The sequence below is a fragment of the Bacillus rossius genome, chromosome 17 (assembly GCF_032445375.1).
Source record: "Bacillus rossius redtenbacheri isolate Brsri chromosome 17, Brsri_v3, whole genome shotgun sequence".
In the NCBI taxonomy this organism is placed as follows: domain Eukaryota; kingdom Metazoa; phylum Arthropoda; class Insecta; order Phasmatodea; family Bacillidae; genus Bacillus; species Bacillus rossius.
In genome coordinates, this window is record NC_086344.1 from 19957735 (window position 1) to 19977334 (window position 19600).

At 35.3% G+C, this 19600-nt stretch overlaps 1 protein-coding gene across 1 annotated transcript in view; it reads left to right on the top strand.

The window, feature by feature from the left end:
- The first annotated feature begins 852 nt into the window (after nt 1-852).
- LOC134540954 (T-box transcription factor TBX20-like) overlaps nt 853-19600 on the top strand; it is a 203172-nt gene continuing 184424 nt past the window's right edge. The window contains exon 1 of the mRNA XM_063384043.1: nt 853-973. Within this exon, the coding sequence (XP_063240113.1) occupies nt 859-973 (115 nt within the window). The 5' untranslated portion in view covers nt 853-858. The remainder of the gene's footprint in view (nt 974-19600) is intronic.

Sequence of the window (19600 nt, forward strand, 5' to 3'; positions counted from 1 at the left end):
GGATGGAAAACAAAAAAAAACACGCGCGCGTGCACCTTCCCCTTCCCCCGCCGACGGGCCGGCGACCTCGTGGTCTTAGCGCCTAGCCGGCGGCCCGCCCTCTAGGGGAGGAAAGAAGAAGGTCGTTAAAAGAAGTCGGAAAGACTTCTTTCTTTTTTTTTTTCTGCACACACCGGCGCGGCGGCCGTGTGTAGGGTGGGACCGCCAGTCATCGTCTCGTCCTGACGGAACTGTCAAAACACGCCGGGGTAGCCTCTCACCCCTCCCTCTCTCTCACTCTCTTTTCGCGAAAAAGGAAGAGAGGAGACTAAGAGGGGTGCGTGGACAAAGGACATAAAAAAAGTGGCAAAGCTTCTAGTTTTTTTATTTTTTCGAGTGGATCTGTGCCGAGCTCCTGTAAACACCCCAAAAGAAAAAAAGTGACTTTTCCCGTCAGGAGGTCGGATCATTAGCATCTCTCAGCGAGTCGGCGTCGACGTCGACAGTCGTCGTTGTCGTCTTCGGCTCGTCCTCGCGGGTGCGAGAGGTCGTTAATTTTGAATTCCGGGGACTTCCGGAAGTGAACCGAAAAAAAAGAAAGAAAGAGGAGGATAAACAAGAGTCGGGGGATGACGGACGAGGGTTGGATCGGCGCCTAGGACGGCGTGGTCGACGACTCGGACGGGAGAACCATCATCGGGAACTGTCGAAGACCACGGGCGCCACCTACCGCAGGAGGTATCCTGAAGAAGTCATGCAGGACGTGGTGTGAGCTGTGAAAGGGAAAAGAGAAGCAGAAGAAGAAGGAAAAAAAAAAAGGGGGACGGGAAAGGGAAAAGGGGGGGAAAAGGGAAATGGTGTGACATGTTGCTGGAGACGATGGACGAGAACTGCTCCTTCAGGCCGTGCGCCACGGACTTCTCCATAGCGGCGATCATGGCCCGCCACGGCAGCAGGGCCGCCAAGGCTGCGGCCGACAGCTTGGCGCCTCTAGGTAAGAGCCTTAAACCCTTAACCCGTCACCTCCGTCGCCGCTTGCCCCGTGTGCAGGTCCCAGCAGAAGTTAGAGACCATCAGAAATCTTAGCCATAATATTGTATGAAGTTCTGGGTAAACTAACCTCAACCAATCTTTTGAATTTAAGCTACTATTTTATTCAGGCCCCCGCCTACCCGGGCACACACACGGTACACAGAGCTTCAGGGAAAACAACGCGATTTGAAAACTACTATATTAAGTTTTTAAATTCTATTTTTATAAGTTTTAAAATGTCCAAAAGGCGTGTTTTCAAAGTAATTATTACCTATGCATAAAACAGCTGGTACAGATTCTTGAAAGTCCTACTTAAGGGACTTGCATTACAACGTTATCTTCGTTTCTCCGCCATATAATGTTACGGTCGTACTCTCAAATTTCATACATGTAGTTCTCCTACGCACGACGAAAAGGCTGCGCGCCAGTTCAGAGGAGACACCGCATTAGAAGCACCAGCGAGCGTCACTAACACACATACACACCTCTGACGAGGCGGGTCCCTTAATGGCTTTCGCCTCCTTGTTAAGAAAATTTTTATTCAAAGCATAATAAAAGTGATAGGACACATTTCTCTGAATTGCTTTTATTTTTTCTCGTAATATTCTTTAATTTTTACCGTTTTTGTTCACACTTTTCATGCGAGATTTTTTTAACAAGATACAGATTTGTCAAAATAAATAAAAGGTAGCTTAAACTTTAGTAAAGATATTTTAGAATTCTGATGTTGTTTACTTTGAAAAATTTCTAATTAATAAATTATTTTTACTGATTAGTTAATAAATAATGTATTAATTGACAAGTTTTATGTTATTAAAATTAATAAATTAATTCTACCTTAATTTTATCAACCAAAAAATTGTCATCATAAATTTATACTGATGGTCTTTAACTTCTAGTGGAACTTGTATGCCTACATCGTGTTTAAGACTCTGTCTCATGCTGTCTCATGTTGGTTACTTGAATTTATTGTCATGACTTTTAATCAAGGGTTTTGCCTTAAAATTCCACACTATACAACTCTCTTCCATTTGATTTTTTAGCTGCTAGTGATCACGCAAGGGATAACAACTATAAACACGTGCATGTTTACTTTCAACCGCCTATCAGTTAATTGGGATAAGTCCTCGCCATATTGCAATTCAAAATACTTTGATAATACTTGCAGTAAAAATGTCTGTGCTAATTTTTTTTTTTTTGAGATGGCACAGGACTGTTTTTGTCTACTTGTTGAAGTGAACACTTGTGACCTGGTGTGATTATCATGACATTTGTAGTCGCCTGCGTGAAATACCTAATACGTTATTTCATCGCGGTGCTTACAGACTAGAGTCAGTTAGTAAATACGTGGTTGCAACAAGGTACAGATAGTCTGAAAGATTTTATTAATGCCTTGACATGCAAAAAATTGTAATAAATAGTTAAACATTAGAATAAAAGACAAAAAAATGGAAAATTCCAAGCTGGTGGGGCCTACCCCCTTAGTATCTATCGAGAAAATATACCTATATTGAGAAAATTTTAGACGATACATAAAATACCTAAAAGAGACCTGTCGCAATAATTTTAAAGTAAACCCCATTAATTAATTGTAAACAAAATAAAATGAATGAACTAACAAGCCGTCTCTGGTCAGTTCTACAATTAGCGTGTAAATTAAAAACAACTTGGGTGTGTTGATTTTAGTATTATGCTTTGATTTGCAAACTTTATTTCAATCATGCAATAGCCTATAAAATATTTTATTTTCACAGGATGAATTATCTCACATAAATTTATTTGGCAAAAGTAGATTAAGTATTTTATTTCATGACCAAAAAAAACTTAATGTTTGCAAAGCAAGAAAAGAAATGTTGCATTTTTTTGTGAACACGTTGGTGACATTTGTGCATGTAACTCAAGAGAGCATGAAAAATAAAATATCTTAAGATAGGCATCTTAATAATTTTTTAGTACAATTTAGAAGAAAATATATTCTGACACATAGCTGTCCAGTATATTTTATTGTATTACTACAAGTAAAAGCGTTAAACCTTTTATAGCATGTCATTGGGAGTCTACATCGTGCTCATCATAATTTGGGATACTACATATCTAAACTTCTTCAGATAAACCATTAAGTTTATATATTTCACAGAAATGTTTGATTCAATTTACACCCTTACCTATATTTAAAGATTTAGAAGAAAATATTTGGTTGACCAGTTTTGTAAAGAATTATTATTTTTTTGGTATGATTACAATACAGTATAGAGTCAGGGGAAAAATAAATCTGTGGAATGATGTCACAACAAGCCAAACTTAAATTTTTTGGGCCTATATGAATCATGATAGTCTGACAGGGATTCAAACCTTTGTACTGTGAAGTACTAGTATGGTATCTACTTTAAAACTGCGCAAGTACAAATTGTGCCAACTAAGCTCCCAACGAAAAGAAGTTGTTGAAGCCTCCACTGTTAGAAATCACTGTAAATTAAAGAACTCACCTCAAATAAACCAATTGTTCTTAATAATTTTAGATGACAGTGCCTTCGTTGAAACCACGCTGTATTTCGACTTCTTGGTTCTGTTTATCGGCATAACCAAGGTAAACACGCGCGTAAAAGGAGTTAGTGTGTTTTTGCAGTCCACTTTACCAGTCTGCGAATTTTTAGGTCATAGGCTAAGATTATTCTTGTGAATTCGTGTTCGAAGTTAGTACCCGTAAAGTTTATGAAGGTAACGATAAACTTACGAAGTTCCCTGGAAAATGCTTAACCAATGTTCATAGTAAATTTAAAGTTTAAATTTTAACAGTGTACATTTTACAAAAAAAAAAAGTTCTTTGGGAAGTAGTTAAAATTATGTAACGCTTATACCTTTAGATGTGTGTGTGTGTGCGTGTATGCTTTCGTGCAAGAATGCGTACGTGCGTGTGTGTGTATTAGGGATGAGTCTTATCCATTTATTCTCAAATCCGAATATTAAATTTGATGTTTAAAACTGCGTCTTGAATCCGTATTTAGATCTTATGAGTCGGGAATAAAAAAAAATGCATAAATGAGCAAACACAAATGTTTAGGTTTTGACGAAAAATTCGCTCCATAAACTTTGTTTTTAGTTATTGAAATATTAACATATTTACAAAATAAGTAAACATTTATATTTATTTTTAAAAAATCCCCCATGAAGTTCCAAACAAATATTCTCAGAGAATTTTTTAAATTATTATTATTTTTTTTATTTTTTGATAGCTTCTGCAGAGTTAAATAATGTAGTCCTTGTCAGCTTACCAGATTATGGTGTTTAAAATTATGAATCACCTTTTCCTGAAATAATTTTCTTAGAATCTTTTTTTCTCGAATATAAATCCTTCTAACACTAAATATTTGATGTTACTAAATGATTACAGAATTTTATGGGCCCTCCTCTAGTAAATTTATATGTATTTGTTATGCTACATGTAAATTTTTGTACACTTTATAATGAAATTACGTGTTCATTATAATTTGGGCGACCATGTGTAATACTTCCTTGTTCATGCAAAGCATTAGTTTAGTATGTACCACGGGAATGTACATACTTGTAAAGTTGACAGTGTTCAATTTGCATGTGATAACGAGAAAATATTTTGACAACCAGAGTTTCCCGAGATGATGTCTTGGAAAATAGCAAGTATTTTCTGTGGTGTAATGACAATGTAAAACATGACCCATTGGTTGGGCAATACATTTCCAGCACTCTAGTATTTTGCTTAACCCTCTGAGAGGTACATACGTAATTTAATCAGCTTCTTCGTTATCACGGACACGCGCAGCCTGAATTCCCTACCACGTGACTAACAGATTCGGGTGTGATTGATTGTGTGTAAAGCCGAAGGCAAGCTTGTACCAGCTTGGCTTAGGCCTAATCCTTGAATATTTCCCTTCATGTCATCTGACAATGTTTTACATAGGGTAAACGCTAATACGTGAATAGTTCCAACCTACCAAAAATTAAATGGTAAAATAAAAAATAAATAAAAATATTATTTAATGAAGACTTTAAAGTGGAGTATTATAAAATAAGATGTCTTGAGGTATTTCCTCAGCAAAAAACGTGACTTGTTCAAACAAACTTTAAGTAGATCAATTTAGGGTTTTTTAAAGACTTTTTTAAGAACAACAAATCTATTTCATGTTTGTGAGTTAACACCCTCTCGTTGCTAATCTTCTATAAAGCTGAACAAAAACTGTGTTTGAAGGTGATTTACAACATAAATTTTTTCAATAACCAACAAAAAAAAATAATATTGACTCTTATTCCCTCTGCTTTGTAATCGCATAGCTACACATTTGATGTTATAAGCTAATCTGATTTAGCTTTTTTCCCCAAAGGATGTTCAAATATGCGTAGGCCTAATCCTGAATAATTGGTGCACTGGAAATAATTAAGTCATTTTTTTTCAGTTGTGAAACTTGGTAAACGGTAATTACACATAACTATTTTTACATTCTTATAAAAAGTATTATTTTAAATAAGGTTTAGAATATTTGTTTGTTGCACAATATACCTACATGTATGTTAAGTACAAGTATGACTATTTGTTTCTTTTCACTTAATATTGGCTTGGAGTAGATATAATCATTTTAAGTTAGTTTTATGTTCTGTAGCAAAACGTTTGTTTGCATAGGTACCAGTTCGAAAGGAGACATTAACAAATAGGTTAAAATTAGGCTACGTTATTAGAACTACAAAATATGTAAATTCAAAACATGTCGCGTGTGACCCTTCCAGGAAGCAAAGTAATTAATTTTTAGTTAATATCTTCGCTTCCTGGATGCACTAATCTAACTGTAGTTAAAATAACAAATTACGTCAAATTACCTCAATGAGCTCTCACTCAATTATCACAAAATCTTAATAAAATAGCATTAAGAAGTACTTTATGAAGCAAGTAATAAGCGTAGTACCTACATAACTTAGGCTAAGTAACTTAGGCTAATTAACGTAGACCATCGTGCACACTAATACATAATGGATTAATGGGACTACCACTTTCATAACGGCTTATTGAACAAGTGCTGTACAAGAAATAAATTAATATTAACTTAATGAACTTTGTCAAAAATCTTATGTATTATTGAAGTTGCTTAGTCACTCCAAACTTGCCGAGGCAAATATAATGCACCTTTAAAAGCGAATTAAAAATAAAGAACGAATTTTTTCTCACATGTAATTGAGTGATTGCGATTCTACTAAAAATCGATTACCTATACCTACCTATTACCAATAAGATTTTCGCTGCGATTTGTTGGTATCCATAATCTACACTTAGGGCAGTAAAAGTCAAGTTTGGAACATACGTAGAAAAGTGAGTAGTAAAAAAATAAAATTAAAGTTTTATAATATGGTCGCCAGGTTGTAGTTACCAAATGATGTGTTCAGGAACAGAATGATCTCATACAAAACATTATAAACGACATTTTGAAACGGTTTCATTAGTTACAGGAAAGTTTAAGGATACAGGAATAATGCCATACGATTTTTCTCGGTGAAGTCACAAATGCGAGTATTTTTCTGCTTCCAGAGATTTGATGTCAGTGAGCTATGCGATAAACAGAAAAAAAAATTATAGAAACGTATCCAGCCAAAAGTTTGAGTCAATTTGTAGATCTAATGGAACTAAACTTCGGATCAAGCAATTACATTTTCAAAACAAATCACCAAATAAGTACGGCAGTATTTTTTTACTAGATACAGGTTTGTCAAAACGTACGACGTTGAAACCAACTCAATTAAAATTAAAATAAAAAAAAAAACATTTTCCACAGTAGTAAAGATTTCCGAGAACTCTTTATTTTACGATAAAATCGTCCAATTATTAAGAAGTACGTCTTAGGTATAAGAATATATTTTATACTAAGAATAAATTTAATTAAGAATGATTATATTATTTTAATAATATAATTAAAATTTTTAAATGTATTAAGTATTTTCTATCGTTATTTTGTAATTAAAACATTATTATTTTTAATCCACTAACTGTATTAAAATTTTTGTGGGACATGCAAGTGAATTTTTGAAGCGCCTATAGGCAATTTTTTTAAGTTTTGTTACTCACTACAGTACTGACCAAGTTATAAACAGTACTCTCACACTTTCCTTGGACACGGAATATGAAGCCTATGCTTGCCCGGGGGGGGGGGGGATGGTGTGACGTCATGTCTGTATAGATTCATAAGCGTTAACGGTTATCTTCTGTAACTTAATTATTGTCATCACTTTGGATTACTGAGAGCTTAATAATCTTGAGGCGTAGTCTACACATAAAAATATCGTAAAATAAATTTTTGAATGTTAAGTAGTACTTATTTAATTTTTATCTGGTAGTTTAGAAAAAAAGTACCGTATTACACAAATCTTTTAATGTTAACAAACTATTTCTACAGGGTTCGGTTAAAATACACGAATGAAAATATTTTATTTAAAAAATAACTCGATAAAATGCACATCAGGATGTTATTGTGAAATTACACCTACTAAAAGTGTTGAATTAATTATTGTCTTATTTTTTATCATTACACTATCATTGTAGTCTATACACAGCACACGCACACACACTTATCTACTCATTGTTAAGGTGCATATTATTTGTTAGGATAAGTTTACACAGCCATAGCAACTGCAATAATTCATATTATTGTTGACAAAGTTCATCAAATTAACATGAATTTATTGATTGTAAGGCATAGTTAAACACGCCGTTATGAAAGTGGTATTCCCATTAATCCATGATTTGTTTGTATTCACGATGGTCTAGAGTGTAAAAGGACTCTACAGAGTAAAAATGCACCAAAAAATAAGGCATGTTTAATATGTAATTAAATTTTACTTGAACACTATAGTAGAAGTACGCCAACAATCGTAGATGCAAAATTAAATTAACATCGGTGGAGTCTCTCTACCACATAATTAGATTTTGTGTAAAGTAACACAGTTTTATTTTACTTTGTAGTTTGATTTTCTTTTGGCCCTTAACTGTTACGCAAAAAGAGGGGGGTGAATATAGTGTGTCTTACAATAAGTTCTTTCGAAATAATACCTAAACAACAGTATTATAGCTGCCATAAACATATCAGAAATATTGTAGTACCTACATAGGCTACTTTGTTCCGTATATTTTCTCACCAAATAATTTTGGCAGTTACCTCAATATAATTTCTTAGTCTCACCCGAAAAATTGTTTTTAGTGACGATAAAATTGTAATGTCTTTATTAAAAATTATTTCAGCACTATAACATTTATAGTAGAGCCTTCATTGGCAAAAAAAATATGTTTGTAGTTGCCCGCAAAATGATATTTTTTTTTTCAATTAACACTTTTAAACATAAAATATTAATGCAATATCTCCATTATTGTCATAGGAGTTACAGACATCACTTTTCATATGTCCTTACCACCACGTGTAACATATTTAACAGTAGCACGCTTGAAAATTTGCAGGTGAGAAAAATTTAATAAACATGTCGATTGAAAAAACATTTAATAACTAGTCAAGAGCGTAAATATTTTTCCTGACAGAATATAAAACATCTTTCAAATCATGGTTAACTCAACATTAAACTAAACCCAATTAATATATTTAGCAAATTATTGGTTTTTTACAGTTATGAATATGCTGTGTAAGAGAGTCTTTACATAATAATAAAATTTTATTTGAAGAAAATAATCGAGAATATCTATGTATAATATTTACAGCTCCATTCCTACAATGTCAGTTTAAAATAATGGAATTCGCAATAAAAAATTTATTTGTTTACGGTTAATGCATAAAATTCCGAATGTAGGCTTATATTAAAATATAAAAATGCTATAAATAAAATAAACTAATTCACGGGTGCGTGCGATATAAAATAAAGTTATAATTCATGTACTCTCCAGAATATAAATATATCTATCGTTTGGAACCCATCAACACTACATTAATGTGTCTAATAAAGTTACAAACATTAAAAAGTGTATTCAAACAAGAAATATATTTCAATTTAGTTGCTATAATTTCCTTGTAATATTATGGACAATAATGAAGCATTTAAATTTTTCAGTAGTAAAAATATATATTATTATAACTTTATTTTCAAAAGTGCTACAATGTAAAAAGGTTTGTACTTTTTACAAGTAAAATCCTTTGAAACCCAGTTGCCAACGATATAACTTATAAAACTGCAAGGCATAGCTTTGTCAAAATTGCAAATGGTACGGAGCTCTGACTTGCAATTTTACAAGTGATATCTTTGGCAATCGAGTTTCCAACGAGTATCCTTGTAAAAATAAAAAATATTTTTTTACAGAATAATATTATTTTTTTGCAAAAAAATAGCGGAGTAGATTTACAGCTAAGCATTTTAAAATAAATGGCATCCAAAATTAATTGACAAAAAAACAGTATTTTACTGTGTACGGCTATTGAACAATTAATGCGTTTTTTAATCATCGTATTCTTATCAGAGTGTATTCCACTCAGCGGTGTTTATTTGTTTTACTTGCGCGAGTTACTGTGAGAAAGCTAGCGAGAGAGAGAGAGAGAGAGAGAGAGAGAGAGAGAGAGAGAGAGCGAGAGAGAATGAGTTGTGAAGAGGGTTACGGACAGACAGCTCGACATAAACTTTGCAGTAAGATAGACTAGATAATTCATAAAAAAATACGTCAGTTTCTGTACAGCATTAAGGCAGGTCCTAAATCCTCCGGGAGTCATAAAGACCAGCGTCTCAAAGGAGTGCAGTATTTCAAACAGCGGGATCTGTAGTAGAAAAGCGCACTATGCGCCCGTGCAATAACTACCTACTGATTGCACGCGTATCAGCTTTTGTCTTGTAAATGCGCACCTTAGTTCAGATGCATAGTCATGCGGGATATAAAGAGAAATTCAGTTTAATAAATAATGTCTGTAATAGAACACGTGTTCCTACCAATGCTTCTATTGTTATAAAGATGGATGCTACGCTGTATCATATTGGTGAACATCCTGTGATACATACTTATTTGTGTACGTGTGTGTAAGACTATGTGAGTGTGTGCATGCATAAAAAAGCAAGCTTTGTTTAAGCACGTAACGTAAAATGTATGTCTTCTACCGAAACTTGGGACTCCTTCCGAGATGAAATACGGTTCACGCCACTGCGTTTGTTATTAAACTATGGAGCTGAAATATAGATAATAGAATTAGACTGAAAATCTACTTAGTGAAATAAAATATTAATAATCATTTAAATAATACACAACCATCTTTTTTCACGGGACTCTTAAAATAATTTTTACAAATATATTTTGGACGTCCAAGGTAGTATTTTACAAATGTTTCTGAGTCCTTTTTGATTAAAATACAATATTTACGGATACCTTTATGAGGGCCTCGTAGAACATCTTATTAATTTAATAATGTATATTATTTTTAATCTGTTTACAAACAATATTTCTTTTTAAAGTGGTAAAATGTCATTTCTTTCCATGCTATTCATTACAAAATGCCGCATTTTATTATTTGTATACTAATAAGCGTGTGTGTATTGGTTAGTAAATTGTTTCATTGTATTGTGTCTTATTACAAGTCTGCATCCTACCTATCTTGGCAGATATTTCGTATAATGTTGCAACATTTGGAAAGAATATGTTTATAGGAAGTGAAATATTTATATTTTCTTGCGGCATTGAAAACTTTTTTTTGGAACTGAAATCTGCTAAGGGGATAAAAAAACAATTTTTTTGCTTCCCTTAACAATTTTTTTGTGATATAAATTTTATTGTATCTTCAAATCCAGTGTTAAGAAAAGAAATCAATATACGTGCAGGGAGACATTTCGTTACAACACCAATTGGTGCAAATTCACATGATCAAGTATTTACCGTAAACCTGTAACGTTCACACACTTTCAAGATCAGCTTAAGTGCTGCAGTCATGACTATAAATAATGTAGGTAAACATTAATTTTTGTATCCTAAAAATTAGTTAGTTTTAACACAGTTGCTTGACCATAAATCTAGTTTATTTTGGATGAGTCTACACTGAAATAATGGTTTGTTTGCCTCAACATACTCTTTGATTGTAAATACAGACAAATAATTTTTACTAGAAAAAAATTTTTTTTTCGACCCCACAAAATTGTTCTATCAACTCAAGTGAATGTTTTGTTAGGTGAACAGAATTATTTTTGTTCCACATCATATTTGCGTAGACCAACAAATGTTTTGTCACATCAAATAGCTAAATATTTTTTTCGCCATATACAAAAACATGTTTTTTTTTGCATCGACCAAACAATTTACCAAGCACTGAGACAATAGGCATAGGAAGTACTGAAGAACATGTATGTGACCGGTTTACAATGAAGCAGTAAACTATGTTGGTTTTCGAGGACGAGCTGCGTCGAAGTGTTCAATTGCACCGACGTTTCGCTCTGTATTGCCGCAGGCATCTTCAGGGTTAAGAAATAAATTGAAAGCTAGACAGTTGTAAGGCTCTGTAAGTAAGTATATGCTACCAGGGGTCTTCTTCGTCAGGCGGACAATCACACCAGCAGAAAACTAGAGGAGCGAAGTCACACTGGGTCGATCTCCAAATGAGAAGTCCAACATGATTGGCCGATACAGAGCCAATGGAAGGAAAGCCCTCCCATGATTTACTTTGCCTGACTCAATAAGAAACCTTTCGTCATTGGCAGCCTCAAAAAGACTCCCTAATATATATGTGAAAATACCTGCGGCAATGCAGATTCAAACGTTTGTACATTTCACTAAAAATCTGCTATAGCAACCAAACTTAATTGCCATCAACGCAATGATCTGCATGTATAACATTCTGAATCGTAGTTTTGTAAAATTACCATGTATTAACGGGAACAGTTGTATAATAGATACATCCTAGTTTATTTTTGTTTTTACTAAGTATATTAACAGCGCTAGAGAATTATGAGCACAAAATATTATTTCTTGCAACCACATAGGTTGCTTTATTATTTATTTACAGATGTTTACTTGAAGAGCATTCAAAAAAATATTGAACTCACTTATTAAAAAAAAGTAAAACACATTTTTTAATTTGAAAATTGGTGATATTTACATTGTGACATTTCAATTCCTTACTTCTCAGAACTATAATTCTTTTAAGTATATTAGTTATAAATTATATGGCAACTTGAATTATGTCATCTTTAATAAAGAAAAAATACAAATATCTGGTTTTCACGTTTCTTTATTAATTTTTATGGTTAATAACATTCTTTAGATTGGTCGTATCCCACTTAAATATTTTAATGGGGTTGTTTACTTCTAGTACTACACAACGCAATTTTTGACAGGTTTTTATATTATATAAAGCCATAGTATATTACAAAATACATTTAAAATAAATACATAAGTACCGAAACATTTCTCTTTTTAATGATAAATCACGTTATTTATTTTTCCGGTTCAAGGAACTCGCTCATATTGCTTCCCCCTCCCCAAAAGCTTAAATAGACTTATTGATTGGCCAAAAAATAATTTAAAGACAACTCTACAAAATATTACTAAACAGCGGGGGAACACTAAAAGCATGCACCACCAATATATTTAACGAATGTCCAGACTAGAGGAAGTTCAAGAATATATAAACATATTTTATACTACATTTTCACGATTGTAAAAAATAACGTGAGCCAGCTTCTCACAAGACCTGAACACAACAGACAAAACAAACCCCGATAGCCAAGGAAGGAATCATTTAATATATTATAAAATTGCAAATAAACCCTTAAAAACCGCATAAAATAATTCACTGCGAAGCTAAAACTAAGGCAAAATATCCTTCTCTCATTTCAGTAATCAAGAGCCCAAAATATTGCAAGTATTTTTAATGGAACAAAAATATTCGTGTCTAATTACAGATATTTGTATATTTTTACATTTTCACGTAAACAACTTTATAATTACAAAAAATTAATGGCAGTATTACTAGGTTCAGATTCTTACCCGGAAATTTATCCTTTGTGTGGCTTCAGTAACTCCAATAGTTAAAATTGTTCGTAAAAGGTTCCCTGGATAAATTTTAAATATTAACTGGGCATATAAGGATCATAAAACAAATTAAATTCAAATTGTTGAATACTCGATTATCTTTTTAATGGCTTAGTAACATTATGCTTGAATGGATCATCAATTTAAATACAAAATTATGTGCCAATTTTAGTAAGTAATGTTCAGTATAGCGCGAGAAACGTAATTCATAAATGCAAAAAATAACCATGTGCAAAAAATACGATATATTTCTTGTAGTGTTACGAACTTTTTTTTTGGAATTGGTTTCCAAAGAAATCTTTTGTAAGTGTGACTCGTGACAGCCATGGTCTGACTAGCATCAAGGACTCGTGTCGAAAAAGGAAACGTGTGGGAAAAGCATAAACTTGTAATTTTTTTATATTTTATAAATGAAGGGGTCGTCATCTTGGTTCTAGAATATTGCCGTAACGTATGTATGTACATTTCCTGTTAATACTTTAAAAAAATGTGTAAATTTAATAAAACCTATTTGTTTAACAACTTCTGGTAGAAACTATTAGTCCTAAAAAATAATAATTATATGTCATTCAATACATTCTAATTAATTGCCATCAATTGAAAAACAATTATATGATATATATTTGGATCTAAAGAGAATACTTTTTTTTACCAAATAAGTTTCAGAGTGTCATAATATTTTTAATGCAGTAGAACATTTTTTAAACTTTATTTTAATGATTGAGGAGGTAGGCCTATACGTTTTTTTTTTTTTGTTTATTTGGACAAACCTTTATATATCTGCTTAAATAAAGTGCTTTGTCACAAGAATATTTCGATTTCTTTTAAAAGTCTTCATGGGCATAGCAAGCTGTTCACACGCATAGAAGTTCAAAGGAAAAAAAAAACCTCATCACCTTTTATTTTATTTGCTAACCAGGCTTTCAACGCTATGAATTTTTAATTTATTTTAAATATTTTTTTCTCTTAAGAAGTAATGTCTTTAAGAATCGAAATGAAAAACATAATTATTTTAAATCATAAATTGTTTCAAACTCTTGGTGAGAGCTGTAGTTTTATATCCGAAGAAACTATCTAATTGGGTGGTGCAGAGCATAATTCACAAATTATAAAATTCAAATATATAAAAATAGTTTCACGTCATCGTGTTTCGCGTCACTCGAAGCGTCGAACCACTGACTTGAGCAATCCTCACGTCATCCCCCCCCCCCCCAAACCCGTTTGACGGCCAGTTCTAACTGGCGAGTACATGCATTCGGGAAACCTTCTTTTCACAGACGAGAGAGCCAAACGTCCGATCGGTAGGGCCATGAAAATTTCACGAAAAGATCCCGAGAGAAGCCGGAAGTTAAAACACTGTAGCATCGTCTGTGTTTCGTGATTGGGTGAGTTACTTTGACGTGCATGTCGATTGTTACAACAACCAATCACCAGAGACCTGCAAAATTCGCTGTTTCGATGGCCTTCAGGATAGACTGCACATACCCCTGTACACTCGAGCTAATAACGCAAGTTCATTGGCTGCCGACCTGTAAGTCATCTCAGCTGGTTTGTCTGTGATTCGATCCTTCTTTGGTTGAGGGTTTATAACTGGTTGAGATTAGTCCAGATGAACAGTAAGCCAATAGCAAAATTATCTAAGAGGTATATGTGTTTGAATTCTAGCCTATCACCGAATAAATCCGCCAATTTTGCAGGTCTCTACCAATCACACTAATTCAGTGTGGAAGCAAACTCGTCCTTACTGGCTCGTGCAAACAAGGCAACGACTTCTCTCGCAGACGGCCGCCAATCACAAGGAAGAAACCGCTGGTTTGGGTATACCTTGTTGCAGTCTAGTAGGCGTTCAGATTTTTTTCGCGAAAATTTCCTGCCTCTACCGATCGTGCATCTTCGGTTTTTTTTTGTTCATTGTAAATGTATTGATAAAATGATACTAATGGTCAATTAGGTTAGGTTAGCTACAATATAAATACTTTAAAAACATCGTGGACGGTTGATTTGGTTAGGATAGCTACATTAAAGATACGGGGAAAGAAAAGCGAGCATGAACTTCGGATAACTTCGGGTTTTGGCTCTCTCGTCTGTGAAAAGAACGCTTTCCCATGCATTCCCGATACGGACTTGAAGACCAGCGCCTGAACGACATACGACGTGAACAGCGAAAATATTTACCTTTTCTGTTTGCTCCGTCCGCTTGTGTGATACATTTATATAGCAAGCCCAAACCTTCACCACTTGTTTAACGTTCCGGACTTGTTGAAGTACGCGCTCTCTTACACTGTTAAAATTTTCACCTTATATTACACAAATTACCCAAGTGATCTGCGTTTATTTATCGTTATCTTCGTAAATTAACGGGGGAAAATGTTAACGTAATTTGAAAAATCATCCCCCTCCCTCCCGCAAAAAAAATATTTTTGTATGTATGTGAAAAGAATTCAAAAACTAACTAGGGCTCGTGTACGTTCACCCTGTTTATAGCGAAAAACGTGATTTTGAAGTTGATATACGGCGTAGTTTCTACGTAGATCCCGTCATGTGAATAAACGAGGAACTATTCGTGTATTTGAGACGCAATCAAAATTGGAAAAGTCCGTACATTCACTGTTGTTTCTAACAGTGTAATTGTTAAGTCGCCATCGACACAAGATCCCTAGAGCCATAGGAGAATGCGAAAAGAGGTTTTGACGAGTAAGTACAATGAGAGGCTGAGGCAATTCATCACAGCATCCTCGCCATCCACTTCCCGTGAACCCTTATTAGGCTGACACCTGGCTGAATCAAAGAACATCCTGTACCAAGAGAATCGCAAGGCGCTTAACTAAAGTCTACCACATACTTATCTGGGACTCCTCAGACAACCCAGAGGAGCCATGTCGTGGCCGAAATTCATCCAACCAATCCAAGCTGCCCAGGATGGTACCTGAGCTGTATTGCCACTCACTGCGTCAGCTCTTCATGGGGCCAGAGAATCCTACGAGCTTGTCCAGGCTGGTACCTGAGCTGTATTGCTACTCACTGTGTCAGCTCTTCATGGGACCAGAGAACCCTCCTAGCTGTCCAGGCTGGTGCCTGAGCTGTATTGCTACTCACTGTGTCAGCTCTTCATGGGACCAGAGAACCCTCCTAGCTGTCCAGGCTGGTGCCTGAGCTGTATTGCCACTCACTGCGTCAGCTCTTCATGGGACCTGAGAACTCTCCTAGCTGTCCAGGCTGGTGCCTGAGCTGTATTGCTACTCACTGCGTCAGCTCTTCATGGGACCAGAGAACCCTCCTAGATGTCCAGGCTGGTACCTGAGCTGTATTACCACTCACAGCTTCAGCTCTTCATGGGGCCAGAGAATCCTACGAGCTGGTCCAGGATGGTACCCGAGCTGTTTTGCCACTCACAGCGTCAGCTCTTCATGGGGCCAGAGAACCCTTCTAGCTTTCCAGGATGGTACCTGAGCTGTAATGCCACTCACTACGTCAGCTCTTCATGGGACCAGAGAACCCTCCAAGTTTGTTCAGGCTGGTACCTGATTGGTATTGCCACCCAATGCGTCAGCTCTTCGTGGGGCCAGAGAACCCTCCTAGCTGTCCAGGCTGGTACCTGAACTGTATTGCCACTCACTGCGTCAGCTCTTCATGTGGCCAGAGAATCCTCCGAGCTGTCCAGGCCGGTACCTGAGCTGTATTGCCACTCACTGCGTCAGCTCTTCATGAGGCCAGAGAACCCTCCTAGCTGTCCAGGCTGGTGCCTGAGGTGTATTGCTACTCACTGTGTCAGCTCTTCATGGGGCCAGAGAATCCTACGAGCTCGTCCAAGCAATAGGAGCACCACCACCATTGCTTGACTACACCAGTCTAATCGTGGTTCAGCTGGAATATATTTAGGTACTTCGGGGATCATCTCACATTACTACCAATTTTCAGTAGCCTTCGCTGGTTTCAGAGTATTCGTATTTATTTTAACATGTGCCACTAAATAATTATGTTGATACCATAAAATGTTTGTTTGACATGTAAATTTACTGTAGTCAAAATTTTCAATTTTTTTTCTAATGTCTAAGATGGTACTTTTAAAATAACTAATAGGTGTGTTACAAGCCTAAACTTTAAATAAAATATCATTTTCAGTAAAATAAAAACCACGAAAGAAATATTTAATAGCTATCATCAGAATTAAGTTGATTAAATATAAGTTTTTTTTTAAGTTGAAAATATGTTTATTTTGCCATAAAGAAAGTTCTCTTACTGACAGCTACAAAAATTTGGATAATATGAAGAAGAAAAGAAGTCATACTTTTGCCGTATTTCTTCTTCCGGGTTCGGAATTCTGTTGTGGAAGGAAGAAGTATTTTTTGACGTGACAGCGTCTAATAAATCGATGAACGCCGGCTGCACGCACGAAAAAGTGTCCCGTTACGCACATTGTCCCGTTACGTTGTGTCCCGTTACGCTCCCTGTACGTTTTCGCCGCATATATCTCTCTCTCTCTTCCACTCTTTTGGAACAACCATCGATTTGACTTTTTCGAGACACATTAAACTTGAAACACTCCCATTCGTTTCCTACTTTTCCTATCATCGTCCTATCCTTAACAGAATACACAGATTGGAAGAAGTTAAATAGCAATCACATATAAAAGTTATAGTTAAAATAATCTGTTCGTTAAAGAAATAAACATATTTGAATTAATGAGTGCAAATAAAAGTAAATTTATCAACTAAATTGTAGATTTAATTTTACTCCTTCTATCCTTGTATCCATACAAAATAGTGATAATTCAATAAACATGATTCAATTTTATTCATTAAAGTATGCAATCATTTCATCAATGTTTTGTTATGACGTTGTCTCGTTAAACTATCGTCCGTAAACCGACTTTACAGACAACCATTTTTTTTATTGACTGCAGGGGTCGCGGTTGGGAAGCAAGTGGAAATGTTTCCCAAAGATGTTGTCTGGAATCCGCCCAGTAAGGGATATTAACTCAGCGTAGGGACGACTGTAAACGAGCTCATAGTGCAAGCCACGCAGAGCCGTGCGCCAAGCATCATTTGTCGGAAGTGTTACTAAATTCCGTGTTTCCCATGAAGAGTCGGACGCAACTCCACGTTGCCGGAGTTCCGCGGAAGCAGTCCCAACTTTCGGAACTGATGCTTCGTTCTCGCGCGGCTCGCAAAAAAACGAACAGATCCGGGTTCTGCATCGAGAATAAATGGAGACCGGAAAAATTCGCGCGTTCAATGACCTCCAGGGTGGACTCCAATATCCTCTACACACTCGGGCAAAGCTAACTGTTCATTGGCTGCTGACTTGTGAGTCGTCTTGACTGGGTGGCCTGTGATTCGACACTTCTATGAGTGAGGGTCTCTAATTGGCCCTCAGTCCTCCAGATTAACAGTGAACCAATGGCAGTAGCAGCACCAAGGTAAAATTATTTTAATTTTCGCATAACACGAAATGAACCCTTGAATTTTTCAGGTCTCTACGAATAATTAGAGACCTGAAAAATTTGCGGTTTCGATGACCTCCAGAGGATAGTCTACACGGTCCTCTGTACACTCAGGAAAATAACGCCAGTTCGTTGGCTGCTGACTTGTGAGTCGTCTCAACTGGTGTTTGCCCGAGATTCGTCACTTCTTTGGTTGAGGGTTTCTCACTGGCCCAGATTCGCCCAGACGAACAGTGAGCCAATAGCGAAGGAAGCTTAAAGGTATACGTGTATGAATTTCAGACTATCGCGAAATGAATCTGCGAATTTTTTCCGGTCTCTACGAATAAGATTTCTTTTGCAACTCTCGTATGGAAAAAAAAAAACTAAATCCCACAACGAACGTGAATTACCTAACAGGGTTCACGAATAAATTTGAGGGACATTTGCTAATATTACCAAAGAAAAATAACCGGCGCGTTATCTGATTTATAGCCGTCTCCACTATTTCAAAAAAAATAATAAACTAGCTCTGTGGCCGCTAAAAGTGGTTCCATGAAATTCCGAAATCCACCAGGCAAAAACGATGAACGGTATATACACGGAAAAATATTTCTCTGTACTTTTACAAAGGATTCTTTTGGAAACAAGTTACCCAGAAATAGTTTGTTATACTTACTGAAATAAATATTTTGTAACTTTGTTCATATTTATGAAATTCGTTTTTCGAAATAATACGTACTTACCGAGTATTTCTTACTAAAATTGGGGCATAATTATAGATTATAATTGATGATTCATTCAGGCATAACGTATATTTAAACAATGGTAAAGATAGTTGAATTTTCCATAATTTGACTTTTATTTTGATTTGTTGTGATTATTAATGTGCACACTCAAAACCTGAAAGCTATTCAGGGAACGGTTTACAAATAACTTTAACTTTTGGCGTTACTGAGACAACACAAAACATAAATGCCAGGGTAAATATCCGAACCCAGTGCCTATTACTGGGAACACTCTTTTGTAGTGATACAGTTGTTTTCATCGTATAAGGGTACAAATGTACATATATCTGTAATTTTACATGAAAATTTCGTTTCCATATATATATATATAGTGTAGAAAATCGTTTTATAGAAAACGAAACTACA